Here is a 27930-nt window from a genome sequence, read left to right as displayed (position 1 = left end):
TGTCTCCAATATTTTGCATATATGAACATTTCACATATATAAACAGGGGATGGTCTCCCAAGTTTCAGATAAGTAGGCGTCTTATACTTAAAGAGCAATATTAACAAGTGTGACATCTTACACTTTCATAAAAACTAGATTCCTGGCATCCCAAGCGGATGTGTTCTGGAGATCTCTTTCCTACTTTGAACCTGTTCACAGATCTGACTCCCAAGACAATAGGCAGTTCTTTCCCTCAAGGTTTGGCTTGTGAATTTGATTTCTTTTGTTGTTGTTCAGACTCTCAAACTTTTGTTGTTGCACTGTTAGGTGGGAAAACAGCATCAGAATTCATACAAACCAAAAAAAATGAACAAATTTGAAAGGCTGAGCCAACTCTGAAAGGTTGAAATATCTCACTTTGGACATCATCAAATCCTATAAGATTTTTATTTAGATCCAGGACACCTAGCTGGGAGAAAAGAACTAAATAGGTGCTGCATAGCATTGCTTAGATCTTAGAGTTTTAGTTAATTTTTAGCACTTTATTTGTTACAATAGACAACAAGTGTTGCATACATGGCTGCTTGGTCTTCAGGCACAAAAGTTCTTCACCGCTTATTCATAAATATACCTGCTTTGAACCTGGAGAGTAGTAAATTCCAGATTGATACCACTGATTCTGAAGGTTTCAGAGCTGAGTGCCTACACTGTACTTCTAAATAAAAGGACAGAGTGGGAATCTGAAACTGCTGTTTCCTGCCTTGTGATGAAATCTGCCTGACACCTCAGTGCTGCTGATAGGAATGATTCACACTAGGCTTTTTGTGTTTATTTTTGTTTGGAAAAGATTTCCCTTATTTAATCAGTTGTTTTCATCCTCTTGTGTAAGGAGTCCTCTTTGTCTATATTCAGTTACTGCTCTAGATCAAAATATTAAGGAAGGTGTTTTACCTCAATATCTACATATTCCTTTAGAAAGTGTCCATCAATGCTCTGTGAATGCCAGGCAGTTCAATAAAATCCTGCTACTGCTTAAAAATGTCAAACCGGAGTACACTGATGTACATATCCAGTCTGATGTACTGGAGCTGTTGCCCTATCTTAAATATCTTATGTGAGGATAGAGGGAATTAAAGGACAGTTATGAACTAATTTTGTCGTCTCATGTTTTGTTTTTCTAATTTTGTGAGTGTAGTAAGATGTGCAAGTACCCCAGCATTTTACTATGACTGCACATCACTATCGTGTTCCATTGATACTTCCTTGCCCATTCAGTATTATTTTTATGGGAAAATTTAAGGCAGTCTAATATAAGATGTTAGTTCAAAAATACACCACGGTTTAGAAGTCTTTGATGTCACTTGACATTAGCCCTATCTAAGAACAGCTACAGTTGGCCTGGTATATATGCAGTAGAATTTAGAGAATTATGAACATTTTTGCTGGATCTAGAAAGAAAACCAGGTGCCTCGTAATGTAAAACTAGTTAAACTTGCAACAGGATGTGTCAGACCTTGAGCTTTTCTAGTTATGTAGGAGTTAGCAACATGTTATATTTGGATGATATTCTTGCAGGATTGGGGGAAGAACAGTAGGTTGTGGCAAGCTCTTGGTGCTTTTCTGGGCTGCAGAGCACGAGGGCATTGGAATCTGCTGGACAATGAAAGTTGTTTCTGCCCTTCCTCTGGGTTTAGCTGGTAACATTTTGGTTTTGGAATACTTAAGCATAGCTGTATCCAAAAGCTAGATGTGTTCATTTGTAATGCAGCTCTATCACTGTGCAACAAGCTTGATGCAATGGGACTTTGGATCCACATTTCCATGGCAGATCTTTGTGGGGTTGGATTCAAAGCACCGTTTTCTAATGCTGTTGGCTCAGATGTGCCCAGGGATAGATTTCCCCAGTGAAACAAGAAGTTGCTCGTGCTTTCTGTTTGGAGTGTGTGGTCTGTGGTTAGAGCAAAAAGTTTCTAAGCCATACTCGCATGCCAGCCTGCACCAAACCCCACCCCCCACCCCAAGATCAGAGCAGCGGATGCAGTTTACCTGCACTCTCCATTCGGGCTACGATATTTATGTGGCGGCGGCAGCGGCGCGTGCATTTGGAATGCTTAAGCTCTGAGGTCCATCTAGGTCTCCCTTAAATTTGTGGGTTTTTTTTCCCCAGGAGGGCCAGTAGGCGGACTGGTTTCGCTGTGCTGTCGGGACAGCGGGGCCAAGAAGAATGCGGTTTCTGAGCCAAGCGGAGCGCCGCGGGGAGCCGGACAGAGGGGGCGGCAGCCAGGGCTGTGTGGAGCTCATCGAGGGGGCGGCAGCCGGGCCGAGGCTTCCCTTCACCTCCCTCCCGCCCCCGCACTATTGCCTATTATAGAAGCGCTTCCGGCAGCGTGGAACACTCTGACATCATCCCCCGCACCCCGGTGACGTCAGCGCCGGGAGCGGTGTGTGACGCCAGTGCGTAGGGGAACGCGGTGACGTGTCCTATTTAAAGGTCCCGAGCGGAGGATGGAGACACAGCGAGCAGGTGCAGCGGCGGGGAGAGCGCGGCCGGCCGGGCGCAGGGGGGCGCGCGGCGCAGCGCGCTAGGGACGCTCGGGCGCCGGCAGCGGCAGCAGGAGCGCCTCGCCGGGCTCCCTGCGGCGTGGAGGCGCCGGCAGGCCGGGGAGGCAGGGAGCGCGCTAGCGGGGGCGGGCGCGCAAGGAGGAGGAGGAGGAAGAGGAGGAGGGGGCGTGAGCAGGAGCGGAGCGGAGCGCCCGGACAGTGGCGGCCCTCCCGTGAGCCGCTGCAGGAGGAGCGGGGCCTGGCGCCGCCCCCGCCCGCCGGGATCGATCCGGAGGAGGATGCTCGGCCGCCGCTGCAGGAGGAGGCGCGCCTGAGCGCGGCCGGAGGAGGAGGAGCGGCGCCCCGCGCTCTGCAGCCGGCGGAGGAGCGACCCTTGCCGCCGCCGCTCGCCGGAGCCCGATGCCCGCGCCGGTGCCGCGGCGCCTGCCTCCGCCTCCAGCCGCTCGTCGGGAGGATGAGCCGCGGCCGCTGCCGGCGCCGGCGGGGCTGTTAGAGCGAGCGGCGGTGCCCGGACCCGGCCCGCTCCGCGCCTGAGCGCGGCGGCGGCGGCCTCGGGGCGCCCGGCCGAGCGCGTCGCGTCGCGCCGCTGCTGCTGCTGCCGCTGCCGGTGGTGCCGGTGCCGCAGGCGAGCGCGGGGAGGCGGCTGCGAGCCACACGCCCCTGCCGCGGCGGGAGGAGGAGGAGGAGATGCCGCGGGGCCCCCTCGGGCTCGCCGCCTAGGACGCGCCCGCGCTGCGTCTGGCCGCACATGCCGCTACGGGAGCGGGGGGCGCCCAGCTTGTAGGCGCCGCGCTCAGCGCTGCCCCGCCGCCGCCCCCGAGCGGGCGGCCTCCTGCGGGCCGGGCCGGCCCGGGCTCCACAGCGGACGGCGACCGACGCCGAGGCCGCGACGCCTCTGGGCACCGGGGCTCGAGAGCAACTTCCGTGCAGCCTCCGGCGGGCACCATGGGGTAAGGGCGGCTTCCTGCGCTCCGCGGGTCTCTGCCGACCGGGCGAGCCGGGCCGCGCTGCCTCCTGCCCCTGCTCGGCCGGCTCTTCTCCAGCGCTCGGCTTTTACTCTTGCACGTGCTTCCCCGGCAGAGCTGGCTCCGGCCCCGGCCCCGCGATGGGTGGCGGGAGGTCGCTGGCATGGGCGGCGGTCTGCAACCTGGCAGGAGGGTGGGAAGAAAAGGGGCCCGGGTGGGCGGCCCTGCCTCTCCTGCTGGGGCTCCCTTTCGAGCTGGATTGGCAGGCACCACCTTAATCCAACTGCTCGGGCCCCTGTGCGAAGGTAGTGGAGGCATAACAAGGCAGCTGGGTACCTGGGGTGGCTTGCGGATGGTTTTGCCCCCTCCCCTGTTTCCCTATGTCGGCACCCTGGGGTGCCTGCCCCAGTCACTACGGTAGTGTAGCTACAGCAGGGAATCTCCATAAACAGCAACCAGCCTTTTACTCCTGTTGGCTCTTTAGGATCAGTGCAGCTAAGACAGGGACCTGGCTATCTCCATTAGGATACTTTTAAATCTAGGTAAACGCACTAAAGGCAGTTGTCTGGATTTCCTCAAGGAGACGACTCTTGGAGACAGTTGGCTTTTTGGTTCTAATGTGGTATCAGAAATCATCTAGCCTGACTTGTGGACCCCTGAGTGGGAGATATATGCAACATCCTAAATATGTTTCTAGTCACTTCCAGGGTATGGACAGATGAACCTCTTGAACTCTGTCAAGGAAGAGGAGCACTTCCTGCTCTAGGGCATACCTCGGGTGCCCAATTGAATTGTTCCATCTGTCCGTCTGTTCCTGTAGCACTATAAATGATCTTATTTGCTGTAATGTTATCCGTGAAAGAGAGGCACAGATTAAAATTTTAAAATGGTTGTTACTACTCTTCCGCTATATAAGTAGACTGGTGTATAACAGGCTACATTTTAATATAGTTAATTGGATACAATACTTAATTTTCCAAAGTAACACTAGTTTTAAGGTTTCATCTGCTTGCAGCTTCAGAGTTAAATGGCAGTTTGATTGATTTATACATAATTACACTTATTAAACAAATTGAGATGGTAAGTCTCATTCCTCTTCTGTATTTTTTTTTTTTTTTTATATCAATTCTGTTTGCAAGAGTATGGCATTTTCCGACATGATGCAGAGAACATTCCATGACAGAAGCCTACTTCTCATATTTATAATTCTCTCCAGAAGTTCTTTCTTACAGGGGTAAGATGGGGTGACATTTCTCACAAGTCTGTCTAAGCTCTGAAATCACATGGTCTCTCTTGGAAAAACTTTACCCTCACCAACCTGCAATCTAAGCAGCTCACAAAATGAGTTGAAATTGTCCAGGTTCTAGGCTACTTTGGGAGTCTACTATTAAATGTAAGGGAAAAGCCACATAAAGGAATTTTTTTTAAAAGAACAAAATTCTCCTTTATTAGGTAGTGTTCCTTTTGAAAACTCATCGGTTCAGGATACCTTCCTAGTGAATTAATCAAAGGAAACAGCAATGTGGATGGACTGTGAACAACATATAATAAAATACACCAAATAAAAGTATAGCAAACTAAAAATGTACCATATTTTTAATACTTTTACACAATGGCGATGCAAAAATGTGAGGTGGAAATGTGACTCTTGCCAGACTGCACAGCATCACAAAAAGGCAATTAGTGTGTGTCCTAAAACACTAGCAAAAAGTCGCCTGTTCTTAAGAGTGAGAGCAGTGAACTCAGCACTGAATGGTGATGACCTTCAGTGTCTCATTCAGGGATTTGTGAACATGAAATTGGTATTTTCACTTGGTGAAATTGGTCAAATAGTGGCACAGAATATTAATGTACCTAAATATACAAATTCCAGTCAGTAACAAAGTTTTTAACATTCTGTTCATAGTAATGAATCTCTCATCCACCTCCAGAGCACAGTTTTAACAAAACAAAACAAAAAGATGTCAAAACAGTATTCCACCACTTCAAAGAATGTGAAACTACTGATTCTGGTTTAGTGGTTTTGGTTAACAAGTACAAATATATCTCTATCTCCACCCCCTTAGGAAATAGAAGTGGGATTTTACCTACCACAAAGAAAAAGTAGGGAGGAGGTTGGCATGATAAGTACTTAGATTTTATAGCAGTGTGGAACTCCCCCCCCCCAAAAAAAAAAAAAACAACCCTATAGACTCTCCATCTGAAGAGTAGTATCCATTGTGCTCTTTCCTTAGAATCATATAGAAGTGCATTAACTCAAAAGCTGTAGTATTCCTTCTACGTTTTTTCCTTGTAAGGAAAGAGAAAAATGGAGCAGAAATATTGATGCATAATTGTAATTATTAAAAACAAAATCCTACTTAACTGCTTTCTACCTCTTCTTCCACTCATTCCTGGCAAATATCAAAATGACTGAATGTGAACAACATTCAGTAATGATTCTGCTGCACCCACTTTTAAGAATGGGTCACTTTTTATGAGTGCTTAAGGCCATACAGTAGTAGCCCTACTAAGGAGGTTTTGAAGGTCCTTTAGTGTTGCTGTGCAGTCTGGCAATAGTGTATGCACACTATTTCTTAAGTAGGATACAGCAGATTATACCACCACTTTTTTCCTAGCAGATTATTACACTGCTACTCCTAACATCTGTTATACTTCTTCCTCAAGCTACAGAAGAAGTTGGAAGGTTCAGCTTCAAGAGGAATTTCCTAAGTCAAGCTTTAAGAGTGTGCTACCAGGCTATTTGATACAGTGATATAGTTAGTATTTAACATGCATGGGTGCATATACTAAACTAAATGTCTAATAGGTTATGCAGGAGAACAGCACCTTTCACTATCTCAAACTGAACATACTAATTGCAATCCTGGGCTATTTCAAAGCCTTATTTATTCCAAATGTTGGCTAACAGTGCAAGGAATCTCACAGTAGGCAATTCATGAGTAGTCTATCCAGAAGGAAAGCTGCTTCTTCCTTGTAACTAGACATTTTCATGGTCCCTGCTAATGCTGTTTAATTCTTTACTGAATCCTACTAAGCTCTTGGCATCAGTGTCTGGTAGTGATGAGTTCAACAGGTTAATTATGCATTGTGTGAAGTGTTCCATTTTTCAGGCTTAAACTTGTGCTTTTCAGTGTCAGTGAATGTCTGTTTTGCCTTGTAACATGAGAGAAGGCAAACAGGAGCTCCTGGCTGCTTTTATATTAAAATGCTTCCTTTGTGCCTATCCCTCATGTCTCCTCTTACCCATCTTCTTGCTAAACAGATCCGGTATTTTCATTCTCTCTGTGCACAGGTGACTTTTGTATCTTCAGTGACTGTCTTGTGATGTACTCCTTGTCACCCAGTATTTGGAAGACTAGCAGAAATAGAACTGAATTCAGTATTATAAAAGAAGGATAAAGTACTACTTAACTGAAATTGTAGTGTTCATCCAGTTTTTCTGTCCCAGTTCCAATGTTAATTGGTTCTTCTGTATGGGCAAAGTGCCTTAAGGAAGACCTCTGTTCAGACTGCAAAGTGATATCAGTCTATCTTCCGAGTCTTCACAATTTGCACCCAGGAATATGTAGGGGTAATCAAAATTATTTGCTTGGTATATTACCTTGCACACTTCAACAGGAAATTTTTGTTTGTTTGCTAGGTAGTTCCTGCACTCCCTGTAGCATAGCAATGGCAACTTTTGTCACTTACAATTTTTTTTTAAATTTGACTATTTACTTCTCCTTTTCGGATCACTGATAAATATATTTAATACTGGTTGTGGTATGGTGTGCACAAAGCTATTTAACTGTCACATTAATATTGTCGCTGCTATGATTCTGCTTTGAAGGATTGGATCCTGGTTTGCCTGTTTTTCCTCTCTCCTTTCTCTTCCCTCCATACACTTTTTCAACAGTGTATTTTGCAGGACTCTGACATGCATCTTGAAAATCCAGAGAAATTATTTTTTGCAATTTGCCTCTCCTCCACCCTGGCTGAGGCAGGCTTTTTCTTAACCTGCCAGTTTGTTATATCACATAAATTACAAAAACATTTACATTAGCTGTTTCAGTCACTTTACATGGTGCTGTAAATTACTGTCATATTGATTTTTCTTTTTCTTAAAGATGGTTACAATGCCACACCTCAGGTCTTCTCATAAGAGTGAACCTAAATGTGCACGTCTGCATGTGCCAGCACCTTTTTCTAATTGCTGGAAATGGCCCACTTGGGGTGGCAAGGTTTGTGATAAACTAGAGAATACTCTTGGAGGTTGTTCATCATGTGCGTTTATTCCATAGTTTCTGTTTTGTTTTGCATCTCTGCCTATGCCCTTAAGTATGCACTTCAAATTCTTACAGACAACGTTCTTTGGGTAAATGTGATATCTTTTATTAGATCAACTAGATTGTTGGAGAAATTGTTCTTTGCGAGCTTTTGGGCACAAACACCCCTCTTCAGACATAGAGAGAATCTGCTGGCGTGTGTGCTTTCCTGTGTGGAATAGAAGCCAATATGCAAAATGCAGGTGGGCATATGTGGCTGCTGGCTGAATGCCTATTACTAGTGGGATTACTATCTATATCTGACTAGTCCAGAAATAATACTTTTTTTAATTGGAGATCTCTAACACTCCATTTTAACAAGCATGTTAGGTGCAACTTTTTTTTTTTTAAATAGGCATCTATAAAAAGGAAGGTTTTCTTTGGTTAGTCTCCCCCCAACCCATCATAACTAATCTAACTGGCAAATCACTACACTACTGTAAACATATAATCCCGCGTCCCTAAAAAGTCTCTTGGATTTACCAGAAAACTTAAGATGGGTGTTATGAAGAGCTGCTTCTGTCCGAGTACATCTGTGCTACATGCTATACAATTTAAACTTCCTCGGAGGAATTTACACAACAATCTACCTGTAACCTATTCCTGCATATTGCTTTTTTAGAAGTATTTTTCCTTGAACTTTTTTGTAAGTGTTGTATCTATCCTTGATACCTCTAGATACAAACAGCACTAACAGAATAACAAATAAACTCTCACTTATCACAGTCAATCCCAGTGCTAAACAGCCAGTTACAATGTAGTGTCCCTTCCTGAGCACCACCTCCAGTTGAAAGATTTTGCTTCTGGTGGCCCTAGTGAGCTAGGTTCAATCTGGATTCAGGAACTCCCTCTGTCTTCTGTGCCATTTGAGTTTCTCTGAAAAAATGGAATTATTACAAAGGCGAGACTTGAAAGGGCGGAGCTTTCTGACAGTGTGTTTGTGATCTTGGGGACTACTGAGGCATAGGGGGATCTAAAGGACAAAATGCATCGCTTGCCTGGTTGCAATTCCTTTTCCATGATTACTTAAAAATGCATCCTTTCCTTTGGAAGGGAATGGAGTGTGGTTAAAAAGCAGATCAGCAATTCTTAGTACAGAAGTTGGATCCACGTAATTCACTAAAGACCACAAATAAGTGAAATATAAATATCTAGAAAGATGAAGTCCAGTTTGTTCTATAACAGTATGGCCCTCTACTACTACCTTTGGCAGTAGTGTGTGCAGACCTGTACTATGCTTAAACTGTTCTGTCATAGTGGATTTTTTTTGACTGAAAAAGGTACAAGAAACCTAAAGCAGCTCTTGCTGCCTTTCATCACAGGCATGCAGGAGTTTGGCTTAAGCCATTTGGTTTATTTGTTTGTTTTTCCATTCCTGCTACCTAATGAAATCTTAAGGATGATGCAGGTAGAGGCATCAGGAGTTCCTCTAGTTAGCCTTTGTACTGATGTTAAATATATTAGTTCACAAGTCTTAAACTCATTTTTTTTTATTAACGTTTTTTCTTCAAACTGCTATAGATAAATGGTACAAAAACTGTAGAGAACAGCTCTCAGGGTGAAGTCCTACTCTGTTAATGAGTGTCCAGCCCTTTTTGCTTCCTTGGGACTAGGATTTTGCCCTAAATGTCTGTCTCAAGATAAATATGCATGGCTTTAAAGGAATATTTTTTGAGAAAAAATATATATTTATGTGTATATAAGTATGCGTAAACATATATATTACACACATAACAGAAATATTTTAATGGAAATTTGGCTAAGATGATAGCCATACCACTTTTGAATATGATACACAACATATTGCAAATGTTGGCTGTGTCTTTGTCTTAAATTATATAATTACTGCAGGTTCTTTTAAATACCTTTATTTTAAAATCTACTTGTTGCAGTCATACTAATGGGACTACTGGTAGAGAGTGGTTCTACTTCTAATACAAGGAAAGCCTTTTTGTAAAAAAAAAAACAAAACCAAAAAACAACACCCCCCCCAAATAGAGCTATGAAGTCTAGGAGTCGGAAACTAGCACAGCGCCTGAGAGAAGTAAATAAACTGTAGTAGCAGAAGTTCAGTTTGTGTTTGGTATTCTTAAAAGTTTGTGGGGGGTGCACTTTTTTCTTTCTTGGAGGAAGGGGGAGGTTTTTTTCTATCCAGTCTCCTCTCAGTGGTATGACTGACTTGGGTAACAGGAAAATCTTAGTATCCTTAAATTTGTTTCTAACTAGGACTGTGTGAAGCTTTAGTTGCTGATTTGATTTGGCGGCTGAATCTCCAAATCCGAATCAAATCAGGAGACCCTTTAATCTCTTCAAATCAAATCGGAACCCTCCAAATAGATTTGGAGAGATTCGATGATTCACTGGAGAAACATTTCGAGCTTTAAATGTTTTTTCTGCGTATCCCAAGGTACCAGGTGGCTCATGAACATGGAGATGGTGGGGCAGATGGAGCATCCTGTGCCGGGGGGGGGAGGGATCCCCAGTATGCTCGGCAGCAGACCCAGAAGTGGACCAGAAGCACTTCCAGTCCACTTCTGGGTCTACAAGGGAGTGTGCAGGGGGGGACCCCCACTCCCCAACTGGGCAACTGGTGCCTCCTGGGTCTGGGGTGGGGGGTGGCACCTGGGGTCCCCCCACAGCCAATCACAGAGCTGGGGGGGAGCACGGGGAGGGGGGTCTTTGCATGCTTGGTGGCGGACCCGGAAGTGGACCATAAGTACTTCAGGGCCACTTCCGAGTCCACTGCCAAGTATGCGGAGGGCCCCCCTGTGCTCCTGTGGGATGCTCCATCTGCCCCACCATCTCAGCATTCACGAGCTACGCCTGGTACTTCAAGGTATGTCGAAAAAACATATAAAGCTGTGTCTGTGGCCGAATTGCTGATTCTTTGAATCGGAATCGAATCTTCAGGTTTGGATTTGGCCGACTCAAATTGGGACAGTGATCCAAATCAATGAATTGAATCACTGTCCCTTGAATTGGGCCAAATCCAAATCGAATATGGCTCACTTTGCACACCCCTAGTTCTAACTTTCCTCAGAATTCACTTTGGTTACTGGATGATCTCTGGATTCTGTATCTGGTGGTTTGTTTAAGGGGCTGTAGAGGTTTCTTTAAGCGCGGCATGTCTGTCGTGACAGAGGCAGTCTTTCTGTCTGCCTGAAGACAAATAGAAAGGTGGCTCTCTCTAAAGAGCTTCCAGGTTCAAAACTACATATGTTGAGAAGTTGGGAGTTAAGGTAATAGTGGTAGGAAACTATCCATGCCTGTGGAGATGGATTTAGCAAGGAAGCATGTCCCTCAGAGGTCTTTCTCCACTGAGAGTTTCAAATAATATACCACTATTAGCAGACCTTTAATCCATAGTAGAAGTTGCTCTTGAAATATTTACTTTGAATTATCTGAGTCTAACAAGAGCTTAAATCTGTCAAATATTGCTTTCTTGTGAATCTGCACAGGACAATTCTTGGGCGTAAAGAGAAAATGATGAAAAATTGGAGTAGAACCATACTCTGCAAGAAGACACGAGTCTTCTAATTCTATTCTGATAATAGACTAAAAACAGAAGTTTTTGTAAGTTAGAATCGGACAAAATTAGCAAAGACAGTAGGTAGTAAAAGTTACTAAGCACTAGGAAAGGGGAATGAAATTTGTAATTTTGCGGGATTAAATAACAGTATGAGACTTCTAGCAGGACGCTGATATACACCATGACTGCGGTCACTGCTACTGTTTGCCACCAGGAAAAGATTAATCTACCACTACAACCCCGCCCCCCCCCCTTCCCATCTGTTCAGTAAGATGCTATTCAAGCATTCATCTAACTGCTTCTCTAATTGTGATTTGGTTAGCATCTTCAGGTATGAAGCTTTACTGGTTGTCTTGGAAGGATGACTTGTAGCAGAGTAGCCCTGGAAGAAATTGTGATTTGGAATCACAGTCCTTTTTCCACCTCTTCCTTCACCTACTCGCTTTATGAGGTTGTGAGTTAATGCAGTTGCCATGTGTATGGCACATTCCCCATCCTGTGCCTGGCCAGCTTACAACCTTTGGTTTCTGTTTCTGCAGTGTGCTGTAATTTAATTGAGTTACAGAGTCATATAGAAAACTATGGTTGGAACAGACCTCAGGAGGTCATCGAATCCACCCCCTGCTCAAAGCTGGACCTCCCCCAACAATATCATCCTAACCAAGGCTTTGTCTGGCCAGGTCTTAAAAACCTGCAAGGATAGAGATTCCACAACCTCTCTGGGTAACTTGTTCCAGTGCTTTACTACCCTCCTCAAGAGACAACTTTTCCTAATATCTAACCTAAACTTTCCTTTCTGCAACTTGAGACCATTGCTCCTTGTTCTCTCTGCCACCACTGAGAACAGTCTAGCTCCATCCTTTCTAGAGCCACTCTTCAGGTAGCTGAAGGCTGCAATTAAATCCCACCCCTCAGTCTTCTCTTCTCCAAACTAAAAAAAGCCAGTTCCCTCAGCCTTTCCTCAAAAGTCATGTTCCTCAGTCCCCTAACCATTTTTGTTGCCTTCCACTGGACTCTCTCCACCTTGTCCACATCCTTTCTGTAGTGGGGGGTGTCTTAAAACTGGACAGTACTTCAGATGTGGCCTCACCAGTGCCAAACAGAGGGGAAGAATCACTTGCCTCAGTCTGCTGGCAAGACTCTTACTAATGCAGCCTAGTATGCTGTTGGCCTTCTTTGCAACAAGGATACCCTGTTGGCTTGTATTCAGCTCACTGTCCACTATAATCTGCAGGTCCTTTTCTGCAGAAATGCTGCTTAGCCTGTCAGTCCCCAGCCTGTACTGGTACATAGGATTGTGCTATCCTAAGTGCCGGACTGTGCCTTGTTATTGAACCTCATGAGATTTCTTTTGATCTACTTCATTGAGGTCACTCTGAATCCTAACCCTACTTTCCAGTGTATCTACTACTCTCCCCAGCTTGGTGTCATGTGCAAACATGCTGAGGATGCACTCCATCCCATTTTCCAGGTAATCGATGAAGATATTGAACAAAACTGGGTCTAAGACCAACCTTTGGGACACTTCACTTATTACCCACTGCTAACTAGACACTGAGCTGTTGATTACTACCCTTTGAGCCTGATGATCCAGCCAGTTTTCTATTCACCTTGCAATCTATTCATCCAAGCTGGACTTTTTAAGATTGCTTGCAAGAATGTTGTGGGAGACCTGGATCAAAAGCTTTGCTAAAGTCAAGGTATGTTACATTCACTGCTCTCCCTGCATCCTTCTCTTTCTTAAAGATGAACACTATAATTTGCCCTTTTCCAATCATCTGGGGCCTCTCACACAGGCCAGCAGCTCTGCATTTGGATCAGCCAGCTCCCTAGGTACCCTCAGGTCCAGCTCTGTGGACTCGTACAGATTTAATTTTTCTAAATAGTCTCTAACCTGTTCTTTTGCCACTGTTGGCTGCTCACTTCCTCCCCACACTGTGCTACCAGGTGCAGTAGTCTGGGAGCTGACCTTGCCTGTGAAGACTAAGGTGAAAAAGGCACAGAGTACTTGACCCTTTTCTGTATAATCTCTCTCTCAGTTTGCTCCCCCAAAATTAAAAAAAATATTACAGGGAAAATAATTCCCAATTCCTCTAGTGCAAATTTGCACTGAATTGCAAACAACCATTTGCTTTCAATCCTTTATTATCCTCTCAATTTCAGTATTTTCTGAAATATTTTATCATATCATTTTCAATGTCCTCATCACTGTACACCTGCCCTAAAGATTCTCTCATCTAAATGGTGCGGTTATAAAATACATTTTGTATATACCATATTCTAGGTAAACCAAGCACTGCTATACATTCATATACAACATTTTACTACACTGTTTTAGGTGACTTAGTATTCAATGCTTCATGGAGGTGACTTAAAAGAAGAGATTTCAGTGAAGGAAGTGGTTGCCTTGTCCACCAGGGCCAGAAACTCGTTCATGTGGAATGAAAAATTTGTACCAGGGTCAAAGGATAAAAGGTATTTCCAGAGCTATTTGAATGTAGTAATAGCTTATTTTTAACTTGGTTACTAGGGAGAGTTCATTAGATCTATCTTGGCAGGCTGTTGTAAAAGTTTATATGAAGTTGCCAGCTAAAAAAGTGTACTAATCTAGTTGGTTTGTGGACCTTTATTTATTTATTTTTAAGTAGAGCCTATGGAGAGAAATGAGTGGGTTGGATAGCAAGGCTTTGTACATTTAGAGTTCTGAATAGGTGCATAACTTGTAAGGCAGGGAAAACATTAAATGCTGTAAAAATGACTAGAACCACTATGGCATCAGATCCCAAATCATTGATAGTGGTCATCTGTGTGACAAGTGGTTTCTAGGCTGTCTTCTCCTCAGATTCTGCCATTTTGGCTAGGGACATACATTACACACAAACCAGTTTCAGTGATCAGAAACTGGTTTAAACCTGTAATGGAACAGAAGTTCATTGCATATAAACCAGTTTCAAACTGGCTAAAACTGGTTTAAGATAAAACTGGTTGAATGTAGCATCAGACTTAGCCTATTTTGGGTCAAACTGGCTTATGTAGTGTCTGTCCCAGACAATGTCCTGGTTTAAATTTTTTTTTTTTTTAAACTAGAGTCCCACAGCATCCCAGGTGCTTTGCAGCCCTTGGCTGGCAGTGATGTGCTCTCTGCTTCAGAAAACAGGATGGCTCCACCCCTGTTCTCCCTAGCCAGAGCTCTAGAGGAGACTGCAGGCACAGCAGGGTCTGCCTGGCTTCACTCACTGCTGGCTGTTGAAGCAGGGATTTCCCCCCCCCCTTCCATCTCCCACAGCCCGGACCCTAGGCATGTGGTATGCTAGCTAATGCTGAGAAGTGTCTGTGCATGTGTGTCTCCAGTTTCACTGGGACAGGCAGACAGGGCAAATGGAAGTGTCCACTTAGGGCTTTTTGGATCCAATTGAGAGGTCAGATAGTAATGTCCCTCCTTGGAACAAAAGCTGTTTAAGAAGAGCTTGATCTTATGAGACAGGCTTTTACTTTGCTGATGGGCTAATAAACACTATAGTTTGCTGCCCTAAAGCAGACAGGGAGAGGGAAAAACTAAGTATCATCAACAGATGCATGCACTGCACACTCCCTCTTTGCCTCAGTGTTAGCCTGGGGCTGGGGTCTGACAACACTCCTGCCCCTTAAGCCCCCACCCTGCTTGCTGCTTAAACTTCCCTAATCAGAGCATCCTGCCCAGGGCCTGGCCAGGCCCTCCCCCAGCTCAGTACTGTAGAAGGGAAGGGAGGGTTGCTGTAATACCCCCTGACTTCTAGCCTGAGCCACTACAGAAATGTGCCTGCATTTCTGGAATGAAAAGGGAATGTATATCCACCTCCAGATCAGTTCAAGCTTTGCAGGTTAGATTAACCTGCAAAGCTTGAATCAATTCAGGCTTGGACTCTTTGAATGTCTGTCCCTAGCCTTTCAGGCTATGCTTTACCCTTTCAGGCTATGCTTATATAACCTTGAATATAATCTTCACTTTTGTCAGTAAATAGGAGAATTTAGCTTTTTTTATGCATTTACTTAAGCTTTTTGAAGTTGATGGATTTAATAGCCACTTCTTGATTTGGGATAAAGATAAAAGCAGCTATATGGCTTCTAGTATAATCAGTTAACTGAAACAATAAGAGCACCACTCAAACCATAAACATGTGACAAGGCTAGAGGTGGATGATGTGGGCTATGGGATTTTACTTGAGGCATGATATAGCAAATACTAGACCTGGGGCATTGGCTGGTGAAGAGTGGTTGGGCATCTGAGAAAAATGACAGACAGAAGCCAAGAGACTAGGTAACAAAGAAGCAAGCAGACACACACAAAGCAGTAGCAGTACAGCTGTAAGAGCCTTAGTGTTTTGGGGGACCGAATGAGAACAGTATCTGTGAGGTCCTGTTTGAGGACTCCTGGGGAAACAGGTTCCTGTATGTTCCTTGAAAATAGGGTTGCATCAAAGAGAACTGGCTCTGCCATGATTTTCAGGGTCCTGCAGATTTTTCCACTAGAATTTGGCTCACTGTTCAAGTCAGAATAACAGTTCTGACTTGACTATTTTAAGTGTAATAGTGTTTGGAAACTTGCTTGCTTCACACTTTAATTTAGTTTGCAAATAGATTTTATTCTTCAGTGCAGTTTTTGTGGCTGATAGCTTTCATTCTGCTGTACAAAATGGCTGCTATATTTACTTTTCTTTTGAACATAATAAATTAGCATGATTTTGGACTTTGGGTGTCAGAGAACGGACATAAACAAATTATGTGCGTCTTGTATAGCTGGTTTGATGGCATAGGGTCCTCATTTTTAAAACTGTGAGTTGACCTGGGACTTAATGGAATAATTTTATGCAATTGGGCTTTCATTTCTCTATGCAAAACCTAAATGCTCGGTGATCGTTATGTGGGAAGTTCTAGCAAATAACCATTTTTAAAGATAATGGGATTCTAATGCACATTCTCATTGAAAACTTACTTCTAGGTTTCTACTGCAAATAAAAAGCAGTTTCACTTTTTCTTTCAACTTTAACAAAATAATTTTAAAACATTGACGTGATTTAGAAAAGAGGGTGAAAAAGTGGTGGCACACTGCAGAAACTGCACTTACTTTGGATAAAGATAACTTTTTAGAGGAATCAGCACTGACTGGGCAATATGACAGCTGATTAAGTTGCCCTTGGAAGAATGTAAAGCTACATAATTGGAGAAAGATTTAAACTGCTTATAGCTTTACCAGTGTCAAACTTGTATATGGAAAAACGATCTGGGTATTGTAAACATCCAGTGACAACTTCTGATTCTAACATGGAATGGAAACAGAAACAAACTAAATGTTAAGGTAACTAATAAATACTGATTATGTGTAATAATGACATATGCCAAGCAAAGGTAGCTCATTGAACTTTAATTCCATTTATGTAATGTTGCCTGTAAAAAGGAGATATTGAAACCATATTATGTCTTCTAGCAGGCGAAGAACATCCTCGGATGTCACTGTTTCTTGAGAGTTGTAACTAGACTGGAATAAATAATAGAAGTTCATTCTATGTAAGTGTCATCCACTGACACGGAGATGATCTACATGACCAAATGGGTCTTTCTCTTTTTTTAATTTAATATCTATAATTCTCCCATTTGCTTTTATTGCTTGTAACCTTTAGAGTAATCTTTCAATACCAAATCCTCCCTCTTCTGTTTGCAGTCCCTAAAAATCTGCCTGTCACTACTTGCGTAGCAGTTCCCAAGTATACAGTTTCCTGGCTTGACCTTTCTAATGAAATCTCTTTTCTACCCTCTTCTTGAGTAGCACAACTCTTTTGTGGCATTCCTAAATCCTAGCACTGCAGAAAGCTGCTGGCCCTTCATGCACCAAGATACATGACCCATGTCATTGGCCTTCAGCTAACATACTGAATGTTCTGATCATTTTAGGATCCAGTTCTAAACGTTGGCAGCCTTGAGTAAATGCATGTGTAGACACACCCACTGATATTCTTTTTCTTCAAGTATTAACTGAAAGCATCTCTTCATACCTACCAGTAAGTCTTACCTTCTCTTTCTACCTAGAAATCACTACGAAATGTTCTAAGATCACATAGGTAACCATTGTCCTCACTGAGATTTTGTTGTGATGCTCCTTCTGACAGGCCAATATCTTGACTATTAACATATTCATTTAATGCTTTTCACATTCAAAGCCATGTGGGTTTTTTTTTGTTTTTTAAATACCATCTCTCAAGAGTTGTTTAGAGATTTCTCTCATCTTGTAGACTTTTTTTTTTTTCTTTTGGAGTGGGGGGAACTTGCCTAGGGCGATTTTTAAACAGATGTAAGAGTTGGAAATAGTACTTGCAAATGCTGATTTAATAGTCTAGTGCAGTAGTTGGCAATGTTTTCCAGCAGCACTCTGGAGTGACCCAGCTGTAGTCCAAGGCAGGCAGGTGCAGTTTGAATCTGGTTGCCAGTGCTTTGCATAACATGGATAAAGCACCTGGCCATGGCATAGCATAGGCAAAAAGCTACTCCCCTTTCCCCATCAGAATATGTATGGGCTGTAGGCTGCCAATCCTGGTCTAGTATCACATTTCTCTTTCTTGAGTCATGCTTAACACTTTATCTACATTTTTTAGAGGGATGAGGGTTATGGTAGACCAAGAGGAGGTATTCTTATGCAGCTTTCATAAAATGCCATATGAATGTTGTCATCTGAAGAAGAACACCAGGAGGTATAGAGCAATGATTCCAGACAGCCAGTAAATTAGCTAGGTGCTTTTCGGATCTTGAGTGATAGGATGTGCAAATACACTATTTCATTTTCCAGTCAAAGAGTGGCTACATTTTAAACCAGCGATTCTCAGCTAAGGTGCCCACCCCAGTGACCACACCAGCCTTTCCAGGGTGCCACCAGGAGAGAAGAGATAGGTGAAAAGTTTTAAGTGCAACATCTTCCCTGTTGGCTGTTCCTCCTTCCCAGCCCTGCTTCAAGTAAGAAAGAACTGTAATAAATAGCTTAGTCCTTCGACATGGAGTGCTGCTCAATATATAAAGTTATGTAGGGTACCTTAAGACTAAAGTTTGACGACCACAACATTATACTATGTTCATACTTGCAAACAGCCTCCTCAGGTTTCTGCTGCTGCTTGTCTGTACCTAGAAATAATCATTGTAAACTACCTATTTTCCTCTAATCTGATTATGTAGCCAAAAGAGCCTACAGTAGATAATTTACATCCTGTTCTCAGTGATGGCAGATGACAGAACAAGGAGCAATGATCCCAAGTTTCAGCAAGGAAAGTTTTTAGGTTGGATATTAGGAAAAAAGTTCTCATTAGGAGGGTGGTGAAGCACTGTGTGTTATGTGGAAAGGTGCTGGAATCTCCATCCAGGGGGGTTTTAAGGCTTGGCTTGACAAAGCCCTGGCTGGAATGATCTAGTTGTGACTGGCCCTGCTTTGAGCAGGGGGTTGGACTAGACTACCTCCTGAGGTCCCTTCCAACCCTAATTTTCAACGACTTCGTTATTACAATACACAATAGGAATTTTTTGTATCACAACTTTGCACCATTTCTTGAATTTCAGTTGTTAACGGACATAACACAAAGAACACATGGGTAAAAATACAATACCAGGTAGCCCTCTTAATTGGTGTTTGGCACGTGGTCTTGTTGAACTAACCATGTTAATACAACCTTAAACTTTTTTTCTCTCAATGCTTTAGAAATACTAAAATTCTGGTTTTGGATGTACTGGAATCTATAAATTTAAGCCTATGATACTGCAGACTTGCCAAACTAATGTTCATATGATCAAATGAAGCACAGTGAGGCTGGATTGTATGTGACTTTTAAATAACAAATTCAGCTGATTTTTAAGTCATCATGGAGAGAGTCTTTATTTAAATCAATTATTTGGTTTGTATTTGTACATTTAGTTTCCTTTCCTGAAAAAAGGTTAGTTGGTAGAGCATTAGGTGTTGAGACTGTATCTAAATATGAGGTTTATGCTGAATTTGGTACTGCTTCTTGAACTGCAGGAGGATATGTATTTTAAGCAATTAAATAGCGTAAGAACGTGGAAACTACATATATGCAACATAGAGGTTTTTTTTACATTGTATTAGAAACTGGTGAATGGTATTTCCTATTAACTATTTTTGTTGGTTAAACTGCTTTCAGATGGAATTGCATTAAAAATGCAGAACACTAGCTTTTAAAATCCTTCTAGTTGTGTCCTGCCCATCTTGAAGTATCAAATCTAATTTATAACAGGAAGCAATTGAACTGATTTTTCTCATTATCATGTTTCTCATTAACATGTCCTTTTAAAACTTGAGAACTAATAAATCTCGTCCTGTATTGGGTAGTTTATTCATATAGGAAAACTAAAACACCTTTTCTTCCTTTTTTTTTTCCCCCCCGCTCCCATTCATTTTCACAACTATGAATGAACTAATCATTGAACTAGCTTATCAAACTGAAATGAATGAAATAATTCTCTCTGTACCTGCAGAAGAGGCTATAGCTGTTTAAAAGCTGACATCACTTCAATAATCTGTTTCCTTACACTTAGCCAGTACCTTCCCTAGTTAAGTGAGTTGATTTTCCTTAACTTTAGCAGCAAATGTGCTGCTTGAATACTTTTATTCTATTGAAATGATTTAAAAAAAGAAAAAACTAAACAGTTTAGACCTTATTTGAAATTGTAACAACCTAGTTTCCTCTTTTCTAAACTTAAATGATTTTTTAAAAGTTGTATTTTAGCTTTTTACCCATCAGACATGCAGTGTATGAGTTACAACACTTGAGTTAAGACCTGCTTTAAGCAACGCTTGGTTTGATGTACCATGATGTATTGAGAATTTATTAGAAAGCATTTAATAAATACTACTGTTACATAATATATTAAGCAAGGCAGTCCCTAGAGATCTCTATATCTACTTGCATTACCATTAAGTGACAAAACTTCTTGTCTAGATTGTACTGATTACCTATTCCACCTTCCTGATAACTTTCTGGAGTCTTGCAACTGCAGTTTTGAGATGGATATCACAATTAATATATATATATATTTTTAAAGTATATCAATTTAAATCTTAAACTTCTCTGTCCTTCCTGCGAGACTTGAGAATCTAGTAAAAAAGAAAAATAATAATATGGCCTCTGCTTCACTAACAATATACCTTGAACAGCAACTTGACAATGAAAACAGGCAATTGCTAAGCATCTGCAGTTTACTTCTATTAAGTGTCTTCCCTGATATGTTGTATGATATGAAAATGGAGTGACTTTCTAGGCTGGTGATACATAATTGGAGCAAATTTTTAAAGAATTATAGTCCTGGAATATTATCTTTAGTGCAAAATAGAAATGATTGCAATTGATATGGTATTACTGTATTATTACTATAAAATGAATGTATTTATCTTTGTAAAGAAGCTCATCCACTTCCCCATATAATTGAAATACATAATTAGATCAGCCAGTGGATCTAGTTGATTCCCTTGAATATTTGGCATGCTTTTACACAAGTGTAGAAGAAATTGTGAACTGTTTGTCACCATCATCCCTGTAATGAAGTAGGTATTTACCAAATCTAATAATTTGTTATACGTTTAAGCATTGATACTGTGTTCAGTGCTCATGGCAACATCACTTGTGTTCTAAGGAGGTCACAACCTAAATAAACCCCAAATTACTAGAGAGACCTAAAGAACAAATACCTCCTAAAGCTTTTTTAGAACTCTTAACTTTTAGAATTGATGAGTAACTTCATTTTGTAGATTAGGCAGTATGAACTAATACATTTCAAGACTGGGATTGAAAGAGGAGTGGTGAGTGCCAACCATGTGAAGGAAGTTTGATGCCTAGCTACTGAAGCATACTAGTGGAGACATTTTAAAATGTTTAAATAATAAGTGGAAATTCTGGAGTGAAGGATGCCTTTTCCCACAGTAAGTTTCTTTGCAATAATGAAGGAATCGATATGTCCCTGGTCATTATTAACAAAGTGCAGGCTTATTGCTGGCAGAAAATATCATGCACAGTTTCTGAGACCACTTTCTTTCTGAGTTGCAGAGAGCCTTATGTGGATCAAGTGTGAACTACTCCAAATTTGACCGCTTTAAAAAGTGTTAATCACTGACTAGTTGAATGTTTTTGTTATGGTAGTGAACTGTTCTTTTATCCTAATTGCCTTCTGTTTCTTCCTTGTTGACTAACTCTAGCTGTCTTCCACCCTATTGTCAAAACCTTCAGCTCTCTTCTTGATGACTAACTAAAAAGTTTTATGTAAAAAAATGTAAGTTTTAAAAACTAAAATATGTGCAACAGCACCAAATTTGCATTTGATATCAAATGAGGGGAAGATTCAGTGAACTAAATATTAAAACAAATTTTAAATTCTTCACTTATTTTTAATAAAATGAATCTGCTTTCAAATGGCCAGTTTGATCCAAAGTGGGCTGCTGGATTTCGGCTCAATTTCCAAAAGAGATGGAAGATCTTTATGTGCTTCCGTCATACAGAAATGCAATTTTTATGAAGTCCAAAGGATGTCATGGTAATGGAGTTTATCTGCTCCTTGCCTCACCTCCCCCTGTATGAATTCTGAGTTGCTTGCTTCAGTAATAATTTCTGCAGCTCTCCTGCAAGCTAACTTGACAGACTATGAGCTCAGAACCCTATTGTAAAAATTTTAATGATGTAAGGGTAAAAGTGTTGATCTTTACACTCAATGAAAGGTATTAAGGAAAATACATGCCGAAGTATTTGTGGGAGGGGGAATTATACATATCTGCTCTAAATGTGCTTTATTTGTTGTACGGTAAACTTCTATCTTGGGATGAGAAGTAGCCTGGCTGTCAAAGAACACTAAAAGTTTAGAGTAAATGAAAATAGTGTATAGGGACCTTCTTAAAATTGATCCAATGTGCTCTTTTATTGAATGGGATAGGACTTTGAATGTGGAGAAGAAACTGATGCCTTGAGGTTGTAGAGGAGATTGTTTCAGCCTTATAGGACATTAGTGCTCAAGCTCTCAGCACTGTGGACTAGATGAGTGGCACAGGGCTAGTCCACAAGCCAGATTGAGCCCCACATGCCAAGATTGAGCCCTGACAAGCCTCAGCCCATCCCTATACATGAGAATTGGGGCCTGGTGCTGCCACCTCCCATCCTTGGGTGCTGGGATTGGGTCCTGGAGCCTGTTGGTATCCCTACCTAGCCTAGCATGCTGGGGGTATGTACTGGATTCAGCACCTGGGGCTCCTCACAGGTCCAGAAACTTTGGTAGCAGGGGAGCAATGCCATCACTTTTTTCTGCTGCTGAATTTCTGGACCTGTGAGGAGTCCCATGCACAGCATAACATGGTGCTGAGCAGGCTGGTTATCCCAGGAGTAGAGCATTCCTGCTAGAGGAGATACACCTAGATTCCCCCAAAACTAACTCTTCTTTGGCAGGCTACTTATTCAGGAACTCCAGCTGTATGTTCCCTAAATCCTTTCCACTCCTGCCTTGGGGACACTAACGCTAAGCCTTTTGGTTGCAATTTATGTGGGTCTTTGAGATGTTTGGTATGGGAACGCTACAAGATATGAAAGCTAGCTACCATTGTTGAAACTTGATTGTCAGGTCCTAAAAGTTGCAAGAATTCTTTTTGGTGTTCAGACTTACAAGAGGAAGATTTTCTTGAATGCTTATTTGCTATGCTGGATTGAAGTGGGCAGATAGGTTTTTATTAAAATAAAAAAGGAAACCTGTGCTATAAGACTAATTAGAAGTTGAAGTTTCTGATCGGAAAGAATTAAGTTGGGAAGTAATTCAGAGATGTGCACAAGTAGAAGAACATTTTTAAGTTTATAATTCATAACTCAAAGACCAGAAAGGTTCTTTACATGTCTTTTAATTGTGGTTCATGAAGGTACTCCAAAATCTCCATGAAGCCAAATACTTGTTCTTGTGAACAAGGAGGATATAAACTACCTTACTTTAGCAGCTTTCACTTGGTTCATGGTACAAGGAAAATGAATGCTTATGAAGGTTGGTTGGAAGGACAAATTGCGGGAAACTGACTGCTGACAATGAAACTGCAGTGCTCAGTGATTAATGATGGTCTTGCTTTCTTAATAGCTCCCTGGAAGAAGTGATTACACAGAGCTCACATGGTATTATGTGTTTGCGGGAAAGGGAAAAGTGTAATTTTTTTTATTTTGGACTACTTAAAGATCTTTGAATTTCTCAGTTTTATAGGAAAATGACGACTGTTCCTGTAGTTACAAAACGCAAAAAGAAAAACCTAATTTTGAGAATATCGACAATGAGGAAACCTGTGTGCACTCTCCGCAAAGATGCCCATGAGTGTGGAGCTGTTTATTAAATGTATTACAGCTTTTACCCACTTCCAAGGGTGAGGCTTGCTATAATGAGGACAAGCCTTTTGGAAGGAAACTGTGATGCATCAGAGCTCAGACGAATTAAATTCTTGAGTAGAAACAATAAATTCATCTAGTCTGTTTGTTCACGTTCTGATAACTTTTTTTTTGCTAATGAAAACTATAAGGCTAAGGACAGACATTTCAGAAAGCCAGAGCCTGAATTGATTCAACCTTTGCAGGTTAGTCTAACCTGCCTAGGCTGAACCGGTTTGTAATAGCCCCGACTGAAAAAATGCAGGCACATGACTGCAGTTGCTCAGGTCAGGAGTCGGGGGAGCTAGAGTGTGCCCTCGGCTGTAGGGAAGCTCTGCTAGGTGGGTGTGGCCAGTCTGGGCTGAACTGGTCAGAGACAGGTTTAATTCCCCCACTTTCTATCCCACTGATCTGTGCCAGGTCTGCCAGGCTGCAGTGGAAGCCCAGCATGGCCCCTGAGGCAGAGCAGGTAGAAAGAGGGGTTATTCTTCTCCCTATGCACACCGCCTCCAGGGGACAGGTGAAGGAAGCACCCCCAGCCCTGAGAAGCTCTGCATGGTGCAGCAAGAGACACAGCAGGAGGCGAGGGAGGAAAAACAGCTCTGCTGGGCCAAACTTCCCCTCGCCTGCAGCGGTTACTTCCCCTCCCCCTCCCATTCCTGCCACTCTGGGAGGCAGCGGGGGGAGCTTCTGCCCTGTGCATGGAGCTCTGGCTGCAGCCCCCAGACAAAAACCTTCTACCTTCCAAGGAGTCTGGAAGCTGGAGCTGGAGCTCCATGCACAGGGCAGAAGCTTCCCACCCTGCCACTCAGAGTGGTGCAGCACAGCACAGCTGTGGCAGCTGGAGACAAGAAGGGCAGAACAGCCCCCCCGCAGGCCAGGATGCAGCTGCAGCTCCAGGTTCTGCACAGGGCAAGAGGCGTGGTAGTGGCAGCTGTTGGGCTCGGGGCTTGCTGGCACCTCCAAGCTGGCCTGAGAAGCCCTCTCCCCAGCCAGCCCCCACATCACAGGGCCAGACACTGGCTGGCAGGGCCCCTTGGCAGGGGGAGGGGGGGCAAACCCAACTGTGATCCCTTGGGGTAGAGGGGAGAATAACCTGCCTTTCTGCCCCCATGCTGGCCCCCTGTTGCAGCAGTGATGGGGGAGCTCTTGGGAGACCCAGCTCAGGTTCCTGCTGGTAAGACAGGGAGGGGGGAGGAATAAAACCCCTATCTGGCCAGATCCCCACCCCTGCCTGCCCCTGCTCTGGCTGGGCAGCAGCGGGGAGGAGCCAGCCCTGCTGGACTGGAGCAGAGAGCCCAGCCCAGAGGGGATGTTGGGGAACTCTGGTTTAAGTTAAACCAGGAAGGAATCTGGGACAGACACTGCATAAACCAGTTTGAGCCAAATCAGTTAAGTCTGATACTACATTCAACCAGGTTCATCTCAAACTAGTTTTGGCCATTTTGAAGCTGGTTTATGTGCACTGAATATCTGTTCTGTTACAGGTTTAAACAAGTTTCTGATCACATAAACCGGTTTATGTGTAATGTCTGTCCCTAGCCTAAATGTTTTGTTGTTGTGAAACTGAGCTAGGCTCCATCCTGCTTTTCTACTGCAGAAGCTTAGGCTATTTTCGCATTGTGCATATCTGCACTGTCAAAATACTGAAGCTAGTTTAAGGTTTTATCTAGACCTGACAGTAGAACAAATCTAATTGGATTGATCTTTTTGTGAGGTGTATATGAAAGGATAACTGTCCCTCATGATTTTAGTATAATCCAAAGCTAAAAATCATCACTTTGCTATTTTTTAAGAGAAGAAGCAATAGAGAAGGCTGTATGAACTTTCCTGAATTACTATATAAAGAAATGAATCTAAAGTGGAATGTGTTTATTTTTGTCAAAACATTTTACAATAATGAATATAAAGAAAGTTCTCTCATTTTTAGTTCTCTCAAAAGGTAAAAGGCATCTTAATGTGTCAATGGATATTTTATTGTTTTGAATCAAAATGATAAAAAAAAATCTATTGATCCATTAAGAGAGCTCTGCAAGGCTTACAAATTCCGCAGGCCACAAACTGTGAGTCAAAGCCTTCTCCACACAATAATAGATATTTGAAGAGGGACTGAGATTTGAATGTAAAGGAAATGCAACTTCTGGCTCTAATGTGCCTCTTGCTTTAATACTTTGAGCTTCAAAAAGGCTCTTCATGGTGAGGTCTGTTTGTCTTGTTTTAAGTACCTTAATAGTATTTACATAATGACATAATAAATGCTAAACCCACCAGACACCTTTTTCTGCTTTGATATATTTATATGTCCTGTTTGCCTTTTAAAGAACTCTAAAGTATTCTTGTATCACTCATTTAACTAAGTTTTTGGGATGATAGTTGTGCTAAGTACATATGACAGTGTTTTGCACTGGGTATGTAAACTAGCCATAGAGATTAGGGCTGTGTGAAGCTTCAGTTGCCGATTTGATTCGGCAGCCAAATCTCTGAATCTAATAGGGAGACCCTTTAATCTCTCTGAATCGATTCAGAACCCTCTGAATTGATTTGGAGAGACTTGATGATTTGGACATAGACACAACTTTAAATGTTTTTTTTCTACATACCTCGAGGTACCAGGTAGTTCATGAACACTGAGATGGTAGGGTGGATGGAGTGTCCCATGGGAGCATGGGGGATCCCCAGTGCACTCGGCAGCGGACCCGGAAGTGGACCAGCAGCACTTCTGGTCCACTTCTGGGTCCGCTGTGGAGCACGTAGAGGACCCCTTCCCTACTCCCCCAGCTCGGCAACTGATGCCTCTTGGGTCTGGGGGGCACCTAGGGTCCCCCTGCAGCCAATTGCCAAGCCGGGTGGGGCATTGGGGGGGGCCCGTGCTCAGCAGTGGACCTGGAAGTGGTCCGGAAGTACTTCTGGTCCACTTCTGGGTCATCTGCCTAGCACGCGCGGGGGGGGGGTGGGCGGCATGCTCCTGTGGGACGCTCTATCTGTCCCACCGTCTCTATGTTCACAAGATGAACCTGATACTTCGAGGTATGCAGAAAAAAACATTTAAAGCTCTGTCTACAGCTGAATCGCTGGATCTCCGAATCAGAATCAAATCTTCAAATTCGGATTCAGCCGAATCGAATTGGGACAGTGATCTGAATCAAATAACTGTCCCCCAATTTGTGCCGAGTCCTAATTGAATGTGACCCATTTCACACACCCCATTAGAGACCCACAGAAATGATAGTATGAGACAGAGACTCTAGGATCTATATGGCTCTCATTATTAAAGCTTGTTCTTCACAGTTACTAATGGGTTTTGTCCTTCCCTTACCCATATGAGACGAGGAAGTGATTTACAGATGGAGAACTGAAGCATGACTTTTCCAAGATGATACAAGATGTAGGCAGCTTGAACCTAAGTCTGGCATCTTATTAAGCTATCCTGTATTTGGCTTGTAATATACCATCTCTCTCTTTGTTATAGTTTTGTCTTAATCTACTGGAAGACATTTTTCATTCTGTTTCATAATTGTGCTTTATTAGATAGCTTGGAACTCCAGTGTTTATACATTTACCAACATCTAACCTATCCTGTTTAAATTTCTAATATAACTTCCACTAGAAGTGAATTTGAAAATTTTAACTATGTCTTATGAAAACAATATTCTAATTATTGTCAGCCTCAGAGTTGGTTTAGTGACCTTGTCCTTTTTTGTATGATGGGCCAAGGCAGGAGTGAAGTAAATCTTCACTAGACTTCTCAAAATTTTGAATCAGTTATTGGAAGCCCTGTTTCCCTAGGGTTAGTAATGATAGCTGTTGTAATTATTTGCGTGTTATGCAAATAAAGCTATAGATTGCTAATCTTGTCTTCAGTTTTATAACTTGCTTGCAGTTGCTCTATTATTTTACTTGAAACTTCCACCGCTGTGCTTCTAGAGCATTTGGCTAAGGTGATCATAGAATAAGTGAAATTTTTCTCCCAAATGAACCATTCTTATAGGTTTGCATTCTTGTAAAGATTTCCATCAGCTACTGTTAGACATGCCAAAACACTATTGGAGAGGATCTAATTAAGGAAGTTTTCTTGCTCTTCTGCCTAGAGTTCTGCTTCCCTGATGTATTACCATTACCACATGTACCTTCCTCTTAATACATTGCAGGCATAACTTTGCAAGTAACCATCTACTGTTGACTTC

The 27930-nt window shown here is 42.6% G+C and overlaps 1 protein-coding gene across 2 annotated transcripts in view; it reads left to right on the top strand.

The window, feature by feature from the left end:
* The first annotated feature begins 2349 nt into the window (after positions 1–2349).
* Positions 2350–27930, top strand: part of HOMER1 (homer scaffold protein 1) — a 156529-nt gene continuing 130948 nt past the window's right edge. The window contains exon 1 of one of the 2 annotated variants that reach the window (XM_059725115.1): positions 2350–3494. In XM_059725115.1, coding sequence (XP_059581098.1) covers positions 3490–3494 — 5 coding nt within the window. In that variant the 5' untranslated portion in view covers positions 2350–3489. The remainder of the gene's footprint in view (positions 3495–27930) is intronic. The other variant, XM_006263712.3, reaches the window with a different exon arrangement.

Source organism: Alligator mississippiensis, chromosome 3 (assembly GCF_030867095.1).
Source record: "Alligator mississippiensis isolate rAllMis1 chromosome 3, rAllMis1, whole genome shotgun sequence".
Taxonomy (NCBI): domain Eukaryota; kingdom Metazoa; phylum Chordata; order Crocodylia; family Alligatoridae; genus Alligator; species Alligator mississippiensis.
The sequence above is the reverse complement of the archived record's forward strand: the minus strand, read 5'-3'. Positions and strand labels throughout refer to the sequence as shown.